Consider the following 16,763-nt stretch of genomic DNA (forward strand, 5'->3'; position numbering starts at 1 on the left):
TGAGTTAACACTTTCTAGCTGTGTGACCCTGGGCAAAGTCACTTAATCCCAATTGCCTCAGAAAAAACAAAAACAACTAAATAGAGGTGTTTACATTTTATCCCAGAAGTAAGAAGCATGCCACAAAATTTGAGCTGGAAGTCAGATGGCACTTACTTTGGCAATAGTGTATAGCATAGACTGGAGTAGTAAATGCTTAGGGATAGGAAGAACAACTCAAAGAAAATTTAGGAAAAAGATAATGTGTGTTTGAACTCAGATGGTAGGGTGTGAATAGAGTAGAGGGCTGGATGAGAAAGTAGAAAGAATAAAATCTGGTAACGTATTGGACGTGGGGTGGATGACAGTGAGGAGTTGAGGATAATGCTGAGATTACAAACCAGATACACTAGAAGGATGGTGGTGCCTTTGACAGAAAGGAGAAAGTTTATAAGAGGGGAGTGCTTTTTTGGGGAAAGATAATAAGTATAGTTTTAGACATTTTGAGTTTGAGATTTCTCTTGGATATATAATTTGAAATGTTTGATAGGCAGTTAGTGATAAAGATCAAGGGAGGGATTAGGTTTAGATAAATAGATCAATGAACATTTAAAAGGTCAATAAATCAACATTTATTTTTAAGTACAGCACATATTACTTTCCTAATCCCAAAAATATTTTATTTCTATATTTCAATGGAATCTTGCTCTCATCACTTGGTATGTTTCTTCTGAAAATACAGATTATAATTCTTCCACCAATCCCTTCTCATCTAATTACTTTTCTCCATGTTTTCCCATACATCCTCTACAGAAGGTTGACTCAACAAAATGGTAGCCTTCTTTTTGGCTTTTAAAACATACCTTGGTTACCAGTGGGGTAATCTGACTGACCATTTGTTTTTCTTCATTTTTATATGACCAGTCTACTTTCTTTTTCAATCATATGATCTCTTTTATACCTTTTCTTTTGAGCAAATCAGTAATATGCAGTAATTTACACATACCCATCATATTTCTAGTTCCCTTTAGATCATCTTAAATTAAAAATTTAATTCTTTAATAATGACATCTCATTATTCCAAGCCAAATACGATCACTAAAAGAATGTTATTAAAAAGATTGGTTTTTGCTTTACCTTATTTCAGAGAGTGGCTTAAAACACTGCAAAATTTCCCAAATGTAACTGAGCCTTTTCTAGCCTCTATCTTTAGTGACAAAATTTTTTTTTTCTTTAGGTTACCAGTTCCAATAAATAGCATACCATTTTCTGTAGAGTTTCCTCTTTTGATGAAATATCTTCTTTTATCCTCAGGCCAGTTTTGTCTTTCCTCTAAGTGCTTTGTTATATTCAAATAGGCTTCATCAAGGCTCATGGCCATAAAATTGGGATCATAATCTGCAAGAATTTCTCTAACCTTGACAAATACACAAAAAAGTTTTATATTTTGCTGCTGTAGCAAAAGTTTCTGGCACATTTACTTAATATCTACATTAGGAAAATCTGATATGGCAACTCCATTATGACCTTACAATCAATAGTTCCTAGATTTATGGGATAAGTAATTAATTTAATACATTTATATAAAATTTCCTTTGCTTGAAAATAGACCATTAAATCAAAAAACCATGAAAAAGCTTTCATTTCTTCTTTATAAGCTCCCTTTTTTATCAACTCATCTGGTTGTGATTAGGGATCCAAATAAATGTCTGATTTCAGACTTGGTAGTTTGGAGACCAAGGGGAAAACAGTGAAGAAATGCAATTTTAATTAGTGAAAAAAATTAAATGTCCCTCACCTCTTTTTCTTTGGAACAAAAACTGAAAATTCTATTTGATTAGAATATAAATGAATTTTAATTAAAGCATGAAGATAAATATATATATATATAATATACATAAAATCTTGAAGATTTTAGTTTAAGTGAGAAATGCATATGTAGGATCAATTATATATTTATATACCATATTAAACACATGGGGGGAATCTAAAGTTGAACGATAGGGAAAAATAATTGTTAATCTTTTTTCATGTTGATGGCTTGTTGGCTATTCACTGGATTAAAGCAGTAATTTGCAAAACAGCTGCCAATTTTCTTTGGAAGAGGGACTTTCCATATAGTTTCTCATTAAAAAAAAATTTTGGCTCTGATCCAAAAAATATGCTGAATTATATAAAAATCACCTATCATTCAAGGCTCTGTGATTCTGTTTAGTGTTGGTACAGCTGTCATTAAAACAAATCATAATCTCTGCAAATTAGACCTACTGTTGTAGTCTATCACCTTGTAGTCAACATGTGAGAAGCTTCTCCCAATTTTGCAAGGGTGGTTGTTAGAAGACAAACACAGGCAGATAAAGGCCTACCTACAGGTATTCATTCATAGTTTTTAACTTTTCAAATAATTTCAAGATGAAGCCCTGAAGTAAGATTTTGATCCTTTAGCTTTAAGAAAAAAAAAAAGTGACTATTTGTTGGGAATGGTTAGTCTCTTAATCAATCTTAGGACAGGATCTGATTGCTCTCTACAATATGTCACAAAAAGAGAGCTTATACATATTCTGTATAGCTACAAATGGCAGATCTATGACCAAGAAAGTTGGAGAGGCAGACTTTGATTCTTTGTAAGAGGGCTTTAAAAATTAAATTACTATAACAATAAGGTGGTTTATCAAGTGTGATAATTAGTTACATGTCAGAGAAGGTTTCTCTAATGCACTTATGTATCATTTTGGACTACAATTACATATATATGCATATAAACATACATACATACATATATATATATACACACACACATGTATATGTATTTGTATAAATGAAATTCTCCTACAAGACTATTAACTTTATAAAGAAAAGGACCATATTTTATTATTTTATTTCTTGCAGGAGCCTTTTCAACATAGTGCTGTGCACATAGAAGGTATATAATAAATGTTCACTAAGATGCACTGAGGAAAAAAAAATTATCTTTAAAAAACTTTATAAAACCTAAAAAATCTTTAATCATTAAAATTGTGAAACAAGATTAATAACAAGCTTTACTCAGAGAACTTAAACTACATCCGTTCTTATAGAAGAAGCCATTTGAATAAAATTCTTACAAAAGAAATCAGAAGTCAAAAAATAAGCAAAATCCTATTGAAAAGGAAGTTTTTTTTAAAAAGCCCATTCTTGATAACAGCTAACTTGTATTATCTTGGAAACAAAAGAGTTCTTGGAGATTTTTTTTTAATTGTATAAGTTTGTTTTGCATAAGAGATTGTTATTGGAACCAAATATATATACTTTCTAGCAAAAAAAAAATAAAGTTTTAATGTTTCAAGAATAACTAGTTATCTCTACTTCTTTACAACTCCTTTCAAAGATCTTAAGAATATGCATTATAAATACTACATTTGAATTATGATATATTTAGAAATGTACTTATTTGCAAACAGGCATAGTTATATGGAAATGTTCTTATAAACTCTGCTCAAATCTGGAATAAAAAAAAAAATTCATCAACCTGGGCAAGCTTATTCAGGGAATAGGGAAAAGAAACCTCTTCAGATATAATGAATGAATTCAATGAATCATTCTATCAAAAATTTCTTCTGTCAAAAAGTAAGGAAATACTTTTTTGGTATTTCTCTTAATTCTTTATACTCTAAGAATTGGGAAATCTCATCAGTCTTGGTACTCATACCTCACCACTGTCCCATTGAGGAGAAGGCAGAGCCATGAATTTTAAAACCTCTATTAAAGGCTCAGGATAGACATCTCTTCATTCTCCACTCTGCCGCACTATTTTGGGACTTCTCTGAATTTATCATTCTATCTTTGCACTGGATACTTTTCACTTTCCCATCTGCCTCTACTAGGTTGTAACTCCCTTGAGGGCAAGAACTGTCTTTATTTTTCCTATTAGTACCACTTAGCACAGTGCCAGGCACATATCTGCCACTTTAATAAAATTTACTGACCTTAGGAAAATAGACCAACATTTACTATGTTAATATTAAAAAAAAAAAAATCAAAACAGAGTAAACTGGCAATGATAGCCTTACTTCTCTTCCTTCCCTCCCCCCTGCACTTTGATTACATTTGCAGAGAGAACTCTGCCTGGTGAATGCCTTCTACCAAAACAGATTGCAACTGCTCTATAATTTAATGTCTTAAAGAGCTGCCTAGAGGTACTGAGGGTTAAATGACTAGGCCAGAGCCAAGATGCTTTAGAGTGTGGCCTTAGACCTTAATCCTTCCTCACTTAAGAGTCCATCTCTCTAGCCACTACAACCGGAGGCCACTCATATTAATAGCTTTTTCTTCCATAATGTGGAATACATTAACAAATATTTATACCATTTAATCTCCTTGCTTTTTCTCTCTGGCTGTTAGCCTTTTAGACACTTTATTCATCATTAGCATCTTCAACTAGGGAATAAGTGGGTCCAGAAAAAGAAAGGCACTAAAATGCAAACTAATCAATTATTTTATTTGATAAAAGCTTTGATAGAGGCTACATTAGGAAAGAGTTTGAAAATGATAACAAAAAAGATTCTAAGAATTATTTGACTGTCTCTAAGTTTTAGGAGTTCACACTGGGAAAAAATGAATATTGTTTATCAAAAAAATTGAAATCATTTACAATTAAAATATATTTCACTGTAATCCCATAATTGCAAAAGCTTTGTTCTTATTAATGGCAATGAAGATAACAAGCCTAATCCTAAAGGACAAAACAGACCATATATTTTAAAAAATGGAATTATTTCATTTTTATTTGTAAAAATTAAATATTTTACAAATGCTCTTTAAAAAAAAAAAAAACACTCTTCCTTTCCAATGACTACCCACCCACTTACTTAAATAAAATCTTCCCTCTCAACAGAGAAATATATTTAAGCAATATTGCTAAGCAAAACAAGTCAATATGTTGGTTAAAGGACAAAACATATGTCCATTCCACATCTATAGTAAGCTTATCTCTAGAGAAGAAGGCATTCTTTACCAACACAAATTATATGCTTTTTGACAATGCATTAACCCTCCCTAGCCATATACTGCCAATTTGTAAATTTACTACTTTCATGTATAACACAAACTAGTCTAGTCATTTGAAAAGAAGAACATAATAAAAAAGGAGAAATTAATTCTTTATTTTGGATTTGGATTTCATAAAAAAGTAAAGTTATGATGTAAGATATTTTAGAGTTTTTCCCACACAGCAAACTGGTCATTTGTAATCAAAGTACTTTCAGGAACTTAAAATCCAGGTAATCTATTTGGACAGTACAAGTTAATAAACACATTGAAATTTTCCACTTGCCTTTTATTTAGAAAAACTTAAATGAAATAAATATTTTGATTCATCACTTCAATTCCACAATCAGCCAGCATTCTTACCTCTTTACTCACTTCTCGATATTTGTCAAAATTTGGGGGCACTATTGTTAATTGTGGGCAGAGTCTCTTAGCAATAAATCCAGGCATAGCTGCCCGTACTCCAAATCTTCTTGCATGATAATTTGAAGTAGACTGAAAAGGAAAAACAATTACATTAAAAACTTCCAAATCTAATTAGGTGTATATATATCTAGGCGAGTTTATAAGCAAGACATAATTTCTAAAAATAAATTTCCAAGGCAATAGCATTTCTTTTATACGGCAATCTTCAGAATCAAGATCTTATTTTATTTGTTCATTATTTCTCCCCTCAAGCTCTTCTCTGGTTAAGCACTGAGGGTCACAAAATAGTTGTCATTCTTTTTATTCTCTTACTTCCAACAACCAATTAGCTGTTAAGACCTGTCATTTCTATCATCCTACTAATATCTCTCCTATAATCTTCTCTTTTCTGACACATGAGCAGGCCTTCATGGTCTCACACATGGACTATAGCAATAATCTGATGGTTGGTCCCAAGGCCTCAAGTCTCATCTATGTCATTTAATAAATCCCAGTGACTCCCTTTTACATGATCAGCCAAAGTCAGACCCCCTGTATCTTGATCCTAACATAGTGATGTCATTTTGTTTCTTTTTGAGAATGAAGGACAACTATCTCCACCAGAATTACATGAAAAATCCTATTTGCCCTTTAAAGCTTTTCATAAAAGTGCCTCTTCCTACCTTTCTAATTTTCTTACACTTTATTCCTTTCCACACACAACTCTTGTAATCAAAGAACATTACTCTTCTGACTCCAAGCATTTTCATTTGTTGGTCTCTCACTAGGCGGTGCAGCCTTCATCTCTGCTTCCTAGCTTCCCTGGCTCAAGAAGACTTTCCCATCTTCCTTAATATTAGTGAAACCCTTTTAAAACTATTCACAGTTTATCATGTACATAGTTTGGTTCTATAGAATTATATATCTGTTGTCTACTCTGTTACACTCTAAGCTCCTGGAGGGCAGGGAATATTTTTGTCTTTCTTTGTATTACAACTACTTAGTATTGTGCTGAATACATAGTACATTCTTAACAAATGCTAGCTTGTCAGTAAGTATTAGTATTGTGGCGAAGACATAATATAGGAGTAAGAATCAGGGAGAACTAGGTATATATCTTTTGACATTTAATAGCTATGTGACCTTGGGCAATCCATTAAAAAATTTTTTTCAGGGAGAAGACAGTCTTTATTTCATTGAAATATGCAGAAGGCAGCAAAGACTCAAAGGCACCAATAAAAATTAAGTATGGATAAAGCATTCACCATAATTCATAAGCTCCCCTAGGAAAGGGAATTCAGGGTTGTCAACAAAGCAGTGTTCTAATATTAAAGTGAAATCTTTCTTTCTACAGTCTCTTCCAAGACAAATAGGGTTGCTTTGTGAGTCCAAATCACCTAGGAAGACTTGCACTAACCTTGAAAGGCAAATAAACTTGGGGTTTTCTATGGACTATTTCCTCTTTTCTTCAATACTATGGGATGGTCAAATCCTGATTTCTTGTCTACCAAGGTGATAATTTTAATCCCGTTCCTGTCTTCAGCTGTGGGAAGTACTCTTATTCATCTGAAAGAGATATTACTTTTTTTTTGGTGGGGAGGGTTAGGGGGAAAGGTTGCTCTCTGAACTGAACTTCTGAAATTGTGTTTCTTCTTTAGGCAGCTACCAAGGCTGGCTCTGGGAAATCCAATTAATCTTGAGGTACCTCAAGCAACTTCTCAGGATATCTATTAAATCCTAAAGGGTTTGGAATGAATTTTCACACAGGAAGTTCCTTATGCTGATGAACCACAAATTCATCTCAATTCAGATCACAGTATCTTGTGATACAAACTTGGAATCTCTCTACCTATATCTCTTTAAGCATTATGATATTATCTGCCATAATCAAATATAGACTATATATAACATATCTGGCCTGATGTGTCATTGTTTTAAAAAAGCCAAATATGGTTTAGAAGTCAACATTGTAAAAAGAGATGTGGTCTCAGTCAGGTAGATCTGGATTCAAATTCTATAATATTCTGTCTAAAATATATGTTCTCTGTTGAGGTTTTCTTGGAGTCTCTGGGAGCAGCCTTCGTTTCAGTTCAGTAATCACCACACGAGTAGCCAGGGATTAAAGTCCAAATCTTTATTGTCTCTTTCCAAGTCTTGTCTCCTTTCCTGGGGCCTGATAAGCTTTCTTATAGTCCATCTCCTTTATTATCTCCTTCCTGGGGCTGGGCAGCTTTCTGGAGAAGCTTCAGGGGTCTTGGTTTTAGTGGAGAGCCTGCCACCAAGGTGGTGTGAGATGGGATGAATGAATGTGGCTGTGAGTCCTCGCTTATAGGCTCTACACTGAGTACAAACCAATCATTATATCACTAGGAAACCATTATTTGTTGTAGGATTAAATTAATGCTAAACTAGATTTAACCATTGCCTCAATTCCACTTAGTACCTTGTTCCAAGTTCTGGCCTATAACATCTCCTTGTAGGATTAAATCAATCATCCTGAACCATGCTAAATTAGATAACTTGTCTCTATTAATTACACTGACTTAGTACCTTGTAAGAATTCTTTGTTTCAATAAAAAAAAAAAAGAATTCTTTGTTTCAAGTTCAAAGTTCTGGCCCATAACAAAATTCCGCCTCTGAAATATTCTGCAGGCTTAATCCTGGGAAAAATTACTTAATTCTCTATCCCAGGACACTCTATAGGAGTAGAACACATCATAGAATAGCTATCTATTTCATTAGTAAAGAGGACTTAATCCCCAAGATTTCTAACCTCAAGAATTTCCATACTGGGAGTTACAAAAAATCAGAGATTTAGATGAAACAAAAATAAAACATAATCAAACACCTTTTTAGATGCTAACATATTTATAACGTGAGATAGCATCACACAGTAGAGGGCTGGCCTTGGGAGTCAGAAACAATCTAGAATTAACATTTGCTTCTGATACCCATTAATGTGAAGATTATGAGAAAGTCAATTACTTCTTAGGGTTCCAAGTAGATGTCTATGACTTTTAGTTGCAGATAAGCTATGGATCAGTATCATCACTAGGAATTTTCCCATATTGAAAGTCAGACTACTGTATATAAAAATACTGTCATAATTCCTATAGAACTGTTAGATAATACTTAGCTGGCACATTTAAATTCAAATTTTACAGGGAGTAAGCACGAAATATCTATGTACTTTGAGGTGGTTAAAGATAAGTTACAAAGTCAAGAAAAATGTTATAAATAAAGCTAGCAAAAACAGGTTATAAGGTAGTGATTTTTAACCTGTGGAGCAAAGACCCTTACAGAACTCTGGAGTGACTGAAAAAGACTATGTGTGTGTGTGCACATGCATACATGCATAAGTATATACATATATACATATACATACATACAAGTAACACAATTTGTCATTTTGATCTTGATCCAGCAACAAAATATGCAACATGACTGAGTATGAGAAGTTTGAATCTGTGTGTGTGTGTGTGTGTGTGTGTATGTGTGTGTGTGTGTGTGTGTGTGTGTGTGTGTGTGTGTTGCTGTTTTTCATTTTTGCTAATGATTAATAAGGTTAAAAATTCATTTAAAATACTGAATCCATGTGGATCTATGATTTTCTCATGAGAGGTAGTAAGACATAGGAAGAGGGGAAGGGGAATGGGATAAATATTTATACTGCACCTAATGCATTCAGGGCCATCTCCAATAGTCTCGATCTCTATCTGGTTACTGGACCCAGATAGCTCTGGAGGAGAAAGTGAGGCTGGTAACCTTGCATAGCCCTCCCTCAACCTCACTTAAATCGAATTCACTTGCATGTCTCAGTCACCTCCCTCATGTCACAATACTCTTTCAGAACGAAAGACTAACAACAACTACTACTATGTGCTAAGTGCTTTTTACAGATGTTGTATCATAGTAGATAGAGGACTAGCCTTGGATTCAGGAAGACCTGTATCCAATTTCTGACCCTTATACATATTAGCTGAGTGATTAGTGACAAATCAATTAAGTTCTCAGTTCCATTTGTTACCCAGAATCAATAGTTCTTTATACTGATTTTTCAAAGGGAGAAAAATTAAAAAAAAAAAGGGCACTAATTTAAATTTAAGGTTTATGTTTTTTATTTTTCCAATCAATGAACTCTAATTGTAAACTACTATTACTGAAGGAGCACACAAAACTGTTTGAAATTAAAAAGGTTCTTACAAGCAGGATGGTTTCAGAAAAAACTTAGAAAGACTTATATGAACTCATGTAAAGGAAGTGAGCAGAGCCAGACCAAAGCAGATGAAAACATTATACACAGTAACAGCAACATTATGATCAACTGTGAATGACATAGCTATTGTTGGTTATACAGCAATCTAAGATAATTCTGAAGGATTTAAGATGAAAAATGGGCCTCCAGAGAAAAAAATTGATGGAGTCTGAACACAGATTGAAGTATACTTAAAAAAAAACAAAAACAAAAACTTTATCTTTCTTATTCTTTTTCTTTTTTTGTCTGTGTTCTCTTTTGCAAATATGCTAACATGGAAGTCTTTTGTATGACTTTAGATATATTATCAATTTCAAATTGCTTGCCTTCTCAAGGAGGTGGGAGGGAAGAGAGAGAAGGAATTTAGAACTCAAAAATGATTTTAATATGAAAGCTAAAAATTATACTTACATGTTAAGAAAAAAGAAAATAAACATTAAAAAAAATTAACCCTTAACTATTTTCCAATAATCCAATTTGATTAAAGGATATGAACAAAAAACATTTTCAAAGGAAGGATAAAATATAAATTAAGAAAAAATGTTCCAAATTGTTAAAAAGAAAAATGTAAATTAATTAGTAAACAAGACAGTGTTTCACAGTGGAGAATTGAACTCAAGATGAGAAAGAGCTGGATTCAACTTCACTTTGGATATGTATTGACTTTGGGCAAATGCCTAATTTTTTTAGTATCCCAAGCAATTTTTAAAGATAATATGAATAGTTGATGATTTTTTTGAGTGATGGCAAGAGTTTCCATGGTGGGAAACATGAAGGAAATCAAGAGTTTGGAACAAAAAATAGTAATTAAAAAAATTCTAAGCCATCATATTGGCAAGGTGATAAAATATGAAAAAATTCAACGTTGGACAGGGCATATTGAAACCTTGTAAGTAGAATTCTGATTTGTTCCAGCTGTTCCAAAACTATTTAGAATTATAAGAGAAAAGTGACTAGTCAAAGCCTTAAGAAACAACAGCTCTAATAGGAGGTATATATTTTAAGTAGATTAGAGACAGAAAAGAGAAAAATGGAAATCAAGTAATGGTCTAGATTATGGAATGACTAAAGCAGTTGTGATATGTGAATTTAATAGAACAGTTTTAGAACATTTTTGCTCTATAAGAATTGAGGAATATGAGGAATTTTTTAGAAATATGTAAGGACTGTTACAGATCAAAGGAAATAGAACAAGGAAAATATACTCAATGATTTTAATAATACAGCACAGCTCTAAAAGGTAGCTGGTCTCAAATTAAATGCAATTATCATTAAGAAAAAATGATAAACATTTCCCTTTTCTTGGTAGAGTGGTAAATAGGTATAGAATGGAATCATATTTGTTCATTTGTTACTAGGTTTTGCATAATTGTTTATGTTTTTCTTTTGTTATATAAGAGAAGGTTCAATTTAGGGATGTATATGAAAATACCAGGAAATGGTAAATACTATGGTATTTAAGTTTAAAAAATAACCCTTCAATTAAAAATTTTTTAAAAATAAATCTTCATATTTGATTATGTTGAGATCTATTGAACTAGTCATTTATGAGAATTTGAAAATTAGAGACGCTTGTTCATACTTAATAATATGAACTCAAGGTCTGGGATACAGGAAATGCTATTGGGATTTGGTAAGGTACAAATAAGCTTATTTGAGTTATCACCAGAAAGTTTTTATCTTGACATACTAAGCCTTTATTTATACCTGTCCTCAGGTGAAATTCTGTATGTCCACGATAAAGTGTAGAAATGTATAGAACTTATTTGTCCTATATGGCATCATCTCTTAGTGTTATTTTTTCTAAGAAGCAGCTGTGAAGGTAGAGTAGGTTACATCTCTTCTGATAGATAAAATTCTGAATGGGGGCCAGAGAGAAGACTTGGGAAAGGTGTTTGGCACAAAAGGGTCATTTGGAAGCTATCAGCCTAACTGAAATAAAATGTTATGCCCAAAGAAGAGAAAAATATTCACATAATAAAATCCACTATCATAAATATGGACTGTGTTTTCAATCTCAATGAAGAATCAAAGAAATGCAAGTCTGAATTGAAAAGAAAGAGGAGAAATTATTTTTTTTCCTGACTAGATGAATGCCCTTGATCTGATCAATAAGGCTGTAATAACAAGACCAAATTGCCATCAATTACCATATTTTTCTGACAACCTTTTTGTCTTTGTAGTATTCACAACAGCATTATGCTCACATTAGTGGAAGGGGGCTGTGTGGGAGAGAAATTGGAACAAACTGTACAGGACACATTAGAAGGACACAAAGTAGTTCATATAAGCAAGCACAAAATGATTTTGATGGGGTTGCTATGACAGCTGAACATACAGAAGAATAGAAAAGACATGCTGATATGAACTCCTGTACTTGTAGTGCCCCAGGAATGAATTTTTAACAACATTGAATAACAAGGTTTAGGTTATAATTTTGAGATTTCCACTAAGTTCCTTAAAGCAGAACTTTTCTGTAGCAAGTGAAAGAATGAAGTAATTTCGGTATTCAGTCTTGGCATTTTGGAATCACTTATCACACTAGAACATTATTTGAATGAGTTTAAAGATGATTCAAATATCATTAAATTAGAAACCAATTTCTATACCACATCAAGAAAGCAGACATTTTTACAAAGGATAAATATTCAGCATATGCTGTGACTATAAGTAACAGCAATTACTTTTGGCAGAGTAGGAGAGTGTTTTATAAACTGGCAGCTACATATGTATGTATTTCTACAGTGAATTTTAAAGTAGTTTCGTAGCTATTCTTAAATATACTTCCACAATGTTAAATATTCTTATTTTAGATTTTTTTTCTATTTTTAAAATTTTATCTATTTAATTTTTCCCCAGTCACATTCCAAAACAAAAACATTTTTTTTTACACGTTTTAAAAATTTTTTGAATTCTAGGGTTCTTTCCCTTATCTCCACCCACGATTAAGAAACTGCATGTGAAATTATACAACACATTTCGCTCAAAGTCAAGTTGTGACAGAAAATGTAGAGCTCCCACTCTAATGAAAATAAAAACCTTCAAGAAAAATTAAGTATGAAATGATGCAATCTGTATTCAGTAACAAATAATTCCTTCTCTGGTACAGATAGGATTTTTCACCATGAGTCCTTCAGAGTAGTCGTGGATGATTGTGCTATTGTACTATTGAGAATAGCAAAATTATTTACAGTTGGTCATCCCAGAACAATACAATGTTAAATATTCTTAATAATATTTTACATGTTTTTTCACCTTTTAAAAATTTGTTTGCTTTTTAAAAATAGCCTTTTATTTTTCCAAATATATAAAAAATTAGTTTTCAACATTCACCTTTACAAAATCATGTGTTCCAAAATTTTCTCCCTTTCTTCCCCCATTCCCTCCAATATAGATTAAACATTGAAATATTTTTCAAAACATTGATTAGTGATTTAGGGAGGGTGTAGGATTGTCTATCTCTGTTTCATTTTTTCTTATTTCTCTAAAATATCTTCTAGAAGCATTTATACAGATTTAACCAATATAATATTCAGAAGGTGCTCACATTTAGCTTATCCTGATTTAAGTGTGAATTTCAAATACTTTTGAGACTAACTTCTTTAAAGACTTTGGCAAGAGACTTTATACAAGTCTATGCAAACTTTTTAGTCTAAATGTTTCTCTAGTGTCAGTGTCTTGCTTTTAAATCGCCTGCTGTTCTGGGTTTATGGCTCAGGCTTCTTAATTCTGTCTATGTTGAATTCCAGGAGCTCCCCCCATTCCCATTTATCCCTTGTTTCCCTTGAAAAGTCTAATATTTGCTTGCTTGCTATCTTGGGAGGGAAAAAATAAGGGAAAAAGGGAGAAAAAACTTGGAACACAAAATCTTAGAAAAGTGAATGTTGAAAAACTACATATATATTTGGAAAAAAAATACTATTAAGATATATTTTTAAAAATTTATTATTTTCCTGGTTATTGTTCTTTGGTTTTTCTTTTAGCAGACTGAAATATTTCTTTCCTTATCATAGTAATTTTGTAGTTGGATTTTAATGTATCTAGGAAATTGAATATAGGCCTTAACCTCTGAATGACAGAGCAAAGGGAATTCTCTTAGTTCTTAATCTTTATTTTGTCACAGACCTCTTTGATAGTCTAGTCAATAGATCACTTCTTGGAATGTTTTTAAATGTATAAAATAAAATACATAGTATTATAAAGGAAACAATTATATTGAAATAATGACGTATTTTTTTCTCATCCAAATTTTCAGGGTCCCTGAAATCTAACCATTGTATCTATAGAATCCCAGGGACTCCAAGTCAAGAACCTCTGAAAGAGTCCAAGTTTCTTCAAGACTGTCCCTGTGTTATTAGGAGCATCAGAATACTTGCTACAAAAGGGACTCTAAGTCATCTTAAACCCTAAGATAGTATACCTAAAATAGTGGGAGAAGAGGACATAGGTAAATAAAGGACAATGAATATCACACTAGTAACATCCCTGAAATGTATGCAGGCTATGGGCTGGAATAAGGCTCTAGATGAATTTTGTCTTTTAGATATTAGAACTGAAAATCACAAGAGTTAGTCATCTTCTGAGAGTTTCAGTCAGTAAGAGCCCACACTGACTCCCATGCTGTCATTACAGAATCTCAGGAGAGGGGTGATATTTATCAACAGGTCATTCCACATCCTATGGCAGACAAATTCCAGTCATGCACCCTTCTTATCCCTGTGCTTCAAAGAAAAAAAAATTTTAAGTACCAAGGAGTGATCTCCTAGCTACTACCATTCCTATACACTTTTTATATCTGTACAGTTCTTCTACTCCTTTAAAGCCTCTGGATTCTGCCTGTATTTTTAAACTAAATTGTCTTAGACTTTATCTTTAATTATTTTTTCCATTTTCCTGAAACTTGACTTTTTGCAGAAGATAATGTATATCTGGTTCTAGACCAGGAGGAAGAGTAAACATATTCTTACAATTTTATTCCAACTTTCAGAGTTTCCTTTCATTCAATTCAATAATATCTCTTTTGGATTTATTTCCACTTCATTACCCAGTCCAACTCCTTGTCACAATCATCCTACTGGCCTCCAGGTTATTCTTCCTTTCTCAGGGAATTCAGTATCTGATTCATACTTTTCCTCTCTGCCTTATCCTTCTTTATTGCTTCTCTCTCCCTTTTAATAGAACTCATTTTATTTTTTCTTCTCCAAACATTTTTTGTTGATGTTATCACTAGGTTCTCATCCAGGTTAACAATCTTGGAGTCATACTTGCTGACTTTTCCCTTTGCCCTCACATTTGCTCAAATGTAATAAGCTGTGGATCTTGCATCTATAACTTCTGTTGTATCTGTTCCCTTTTCTCCACTTACACTGCTTCTGCCTTTCACCTAAGCTATTACAATAGTCTAACTGGGCTCCTTGCTTCCAAGTCTTTCTCCTTCTCCAATCCATGCTTATGCAAAATAATATTCTCAAAACAAAGATCTGGCCAGATTTCTCTACTCAAGAATCTCTGGTTAAAATCTCAGACTGGCAATTAAAGTCTCCCACAATTTAGTTCCTGCTTACCTTTCTAGTTTTATTTTATATTATTTCCCTTCACACACTATCTGTTCTAGTTAAACTGCCCTACTAATTGCTCCCTATATACAACATTCCCTGTCCTTTGTCTACAGATTTGTATAAATATCTTCTAAATCTAGAATGGAACCCTTCTTTATCTCTAAGTAGGAAAAACCTTAGCTTTCTTCAACATAACACTTTTTACTTTCTAGAATATCCTCAATAAGTATTTCCTGATTTCTCTACCCTCAACTGTTGTTAGCATTCTTATACTCCTGTATGTTAATTTACATGTATTTTCTATATATTTACTTGTATACATGTTGTAGAGGTAGCTAGTTGGAACCTGGAATCAGAAAGGCTCATCCTCCCAAATTTACATCTGGCCCCAGACACCTGTCAATTGTATGACTCTGGTTAAATCACTTAACCCTATCTGCCTCAGTTTCCTCATTTGTTAGATGAACTGGAAAAGGAAATGGCAAACCACTCTAATATCTTTTTTTTTCTTTTTCTTTTTTTTAAATAACTTTTTATTGATAGAACCCATGCCAGGGTAATTTTTTACAGCATTATCCCTTGCATTCACTTCTGTTCCGATTTTTTCCCCTCCCTCCCTCTACACCCTCCCCCAGATGGCAAGCAGTCCTTTATGTGTTGAATAGGTTACAGTATATCCTGGATACAATATATGTGTGCAGAACCGAACAGTTTTCTTGTTGCACAGGGAGAACTGAATTCAGAAGGAATAAATAACCCAGGAAGAAAAACAAAAATGCAAGCAGTTTATATTCATTTCCCAGTGTTCTTTCTTTGGGTGTAGCTGCTTCTGTCCATCTTTGATCAATTAAAGATCTCTTTATCGAAGAGATCCACTTCCATCAGAATACATCCTCAAACATTATCGTTATTGAGGTATATAATGATCTCCTGGTTCTGCTCGTTTCACTTAGCATCAGTTCATGTAAGTCTCGCCAGTCCTCTCTGTATTCATCCTGCTGGTCATTTCTTACAGAACAATAATATTCCATAACATTCATATACCACAATTTACTCAACCATTCTCCAATTGATGGGCATCCATTCAGTTTCCAACTTCTAGCCACTACAAACAGGGCTGCCACAAACATTTTGGCACATACAGGTCCCTTTCCTTTCTTTAGTATCTCTTTGGGGTATAAGCCCAGTAGTAACACTGCTGGATCAAAGGGTATGCACAGTTTGATAACTTTTTGAGCATAGTTCCAAATTACTCTCCAGAATGGCTGGATGTGTTCACAATTCCACCAACAATGTATCCGTGTCCCTGTTTTCCCACATCCCCTCCAACATTCCACATTATCTTTCCCTGTCATTCTAGCCAATCTGACAGGTGTGTAGTGGTATCTCAGAGTTGTCTTAATTTGCATTTCTCTGATTAATAATGATTTGGAGCATATTTTCATATGTCTATAAATAGTTTCAATTTCTTCGTCTGAGAATTGTCTGTTCATATCCTTTGACTTTTATCAATTGGAGAATGGTTTGATTTCTTATAGATT

General features: G+C 33.1%; 1 protein-coding gene across 1 annotated transcript in view; it reads right to left on the reverse strand.

Moving 5' to 3' along the window:
* POLK (DNA polymerase kappa) overlaps positions 1 to 16,763 on the reverse strand; it is an 88,238-nt gene that overhangs the window by 21,309 nt on the left and 50,166 nt on the right. The window contains exons 5-6 of the mRNA XM_051992110.1: positions 5,368 to 5,499; positions 1,243 to 1,396 (exon numbers count right to left, since the gene is read on the reverse strand). Coding sequence (XP_051848070.1) covers positions 1,243 to 1,396; positions 5,368 to 5,499 — 286 coding nt within the window. The remainder of the gene's footprint in view (positions 1 to 1,242; positions 1,397 to 5,367; positions 5,500 to 16,763) is intronic.

The sequence above is a fragment of the Antechinus flavipes genome, chromosome 1, assembly GCF_016432865.1.
Source record: "Antechinus flavipes isolate AdamAnt ecotype Samford, QLD, Australia chromosome 1, AdamAnt_v2, whole genome shotgun sequence".
Classification (NCBI taxonomy): Eukaryota; Metazoa; Chordata; class Mammalia; order Dasyuromorphia; family Dasyuridae; genus Antechinus; species Antechinus flavipes.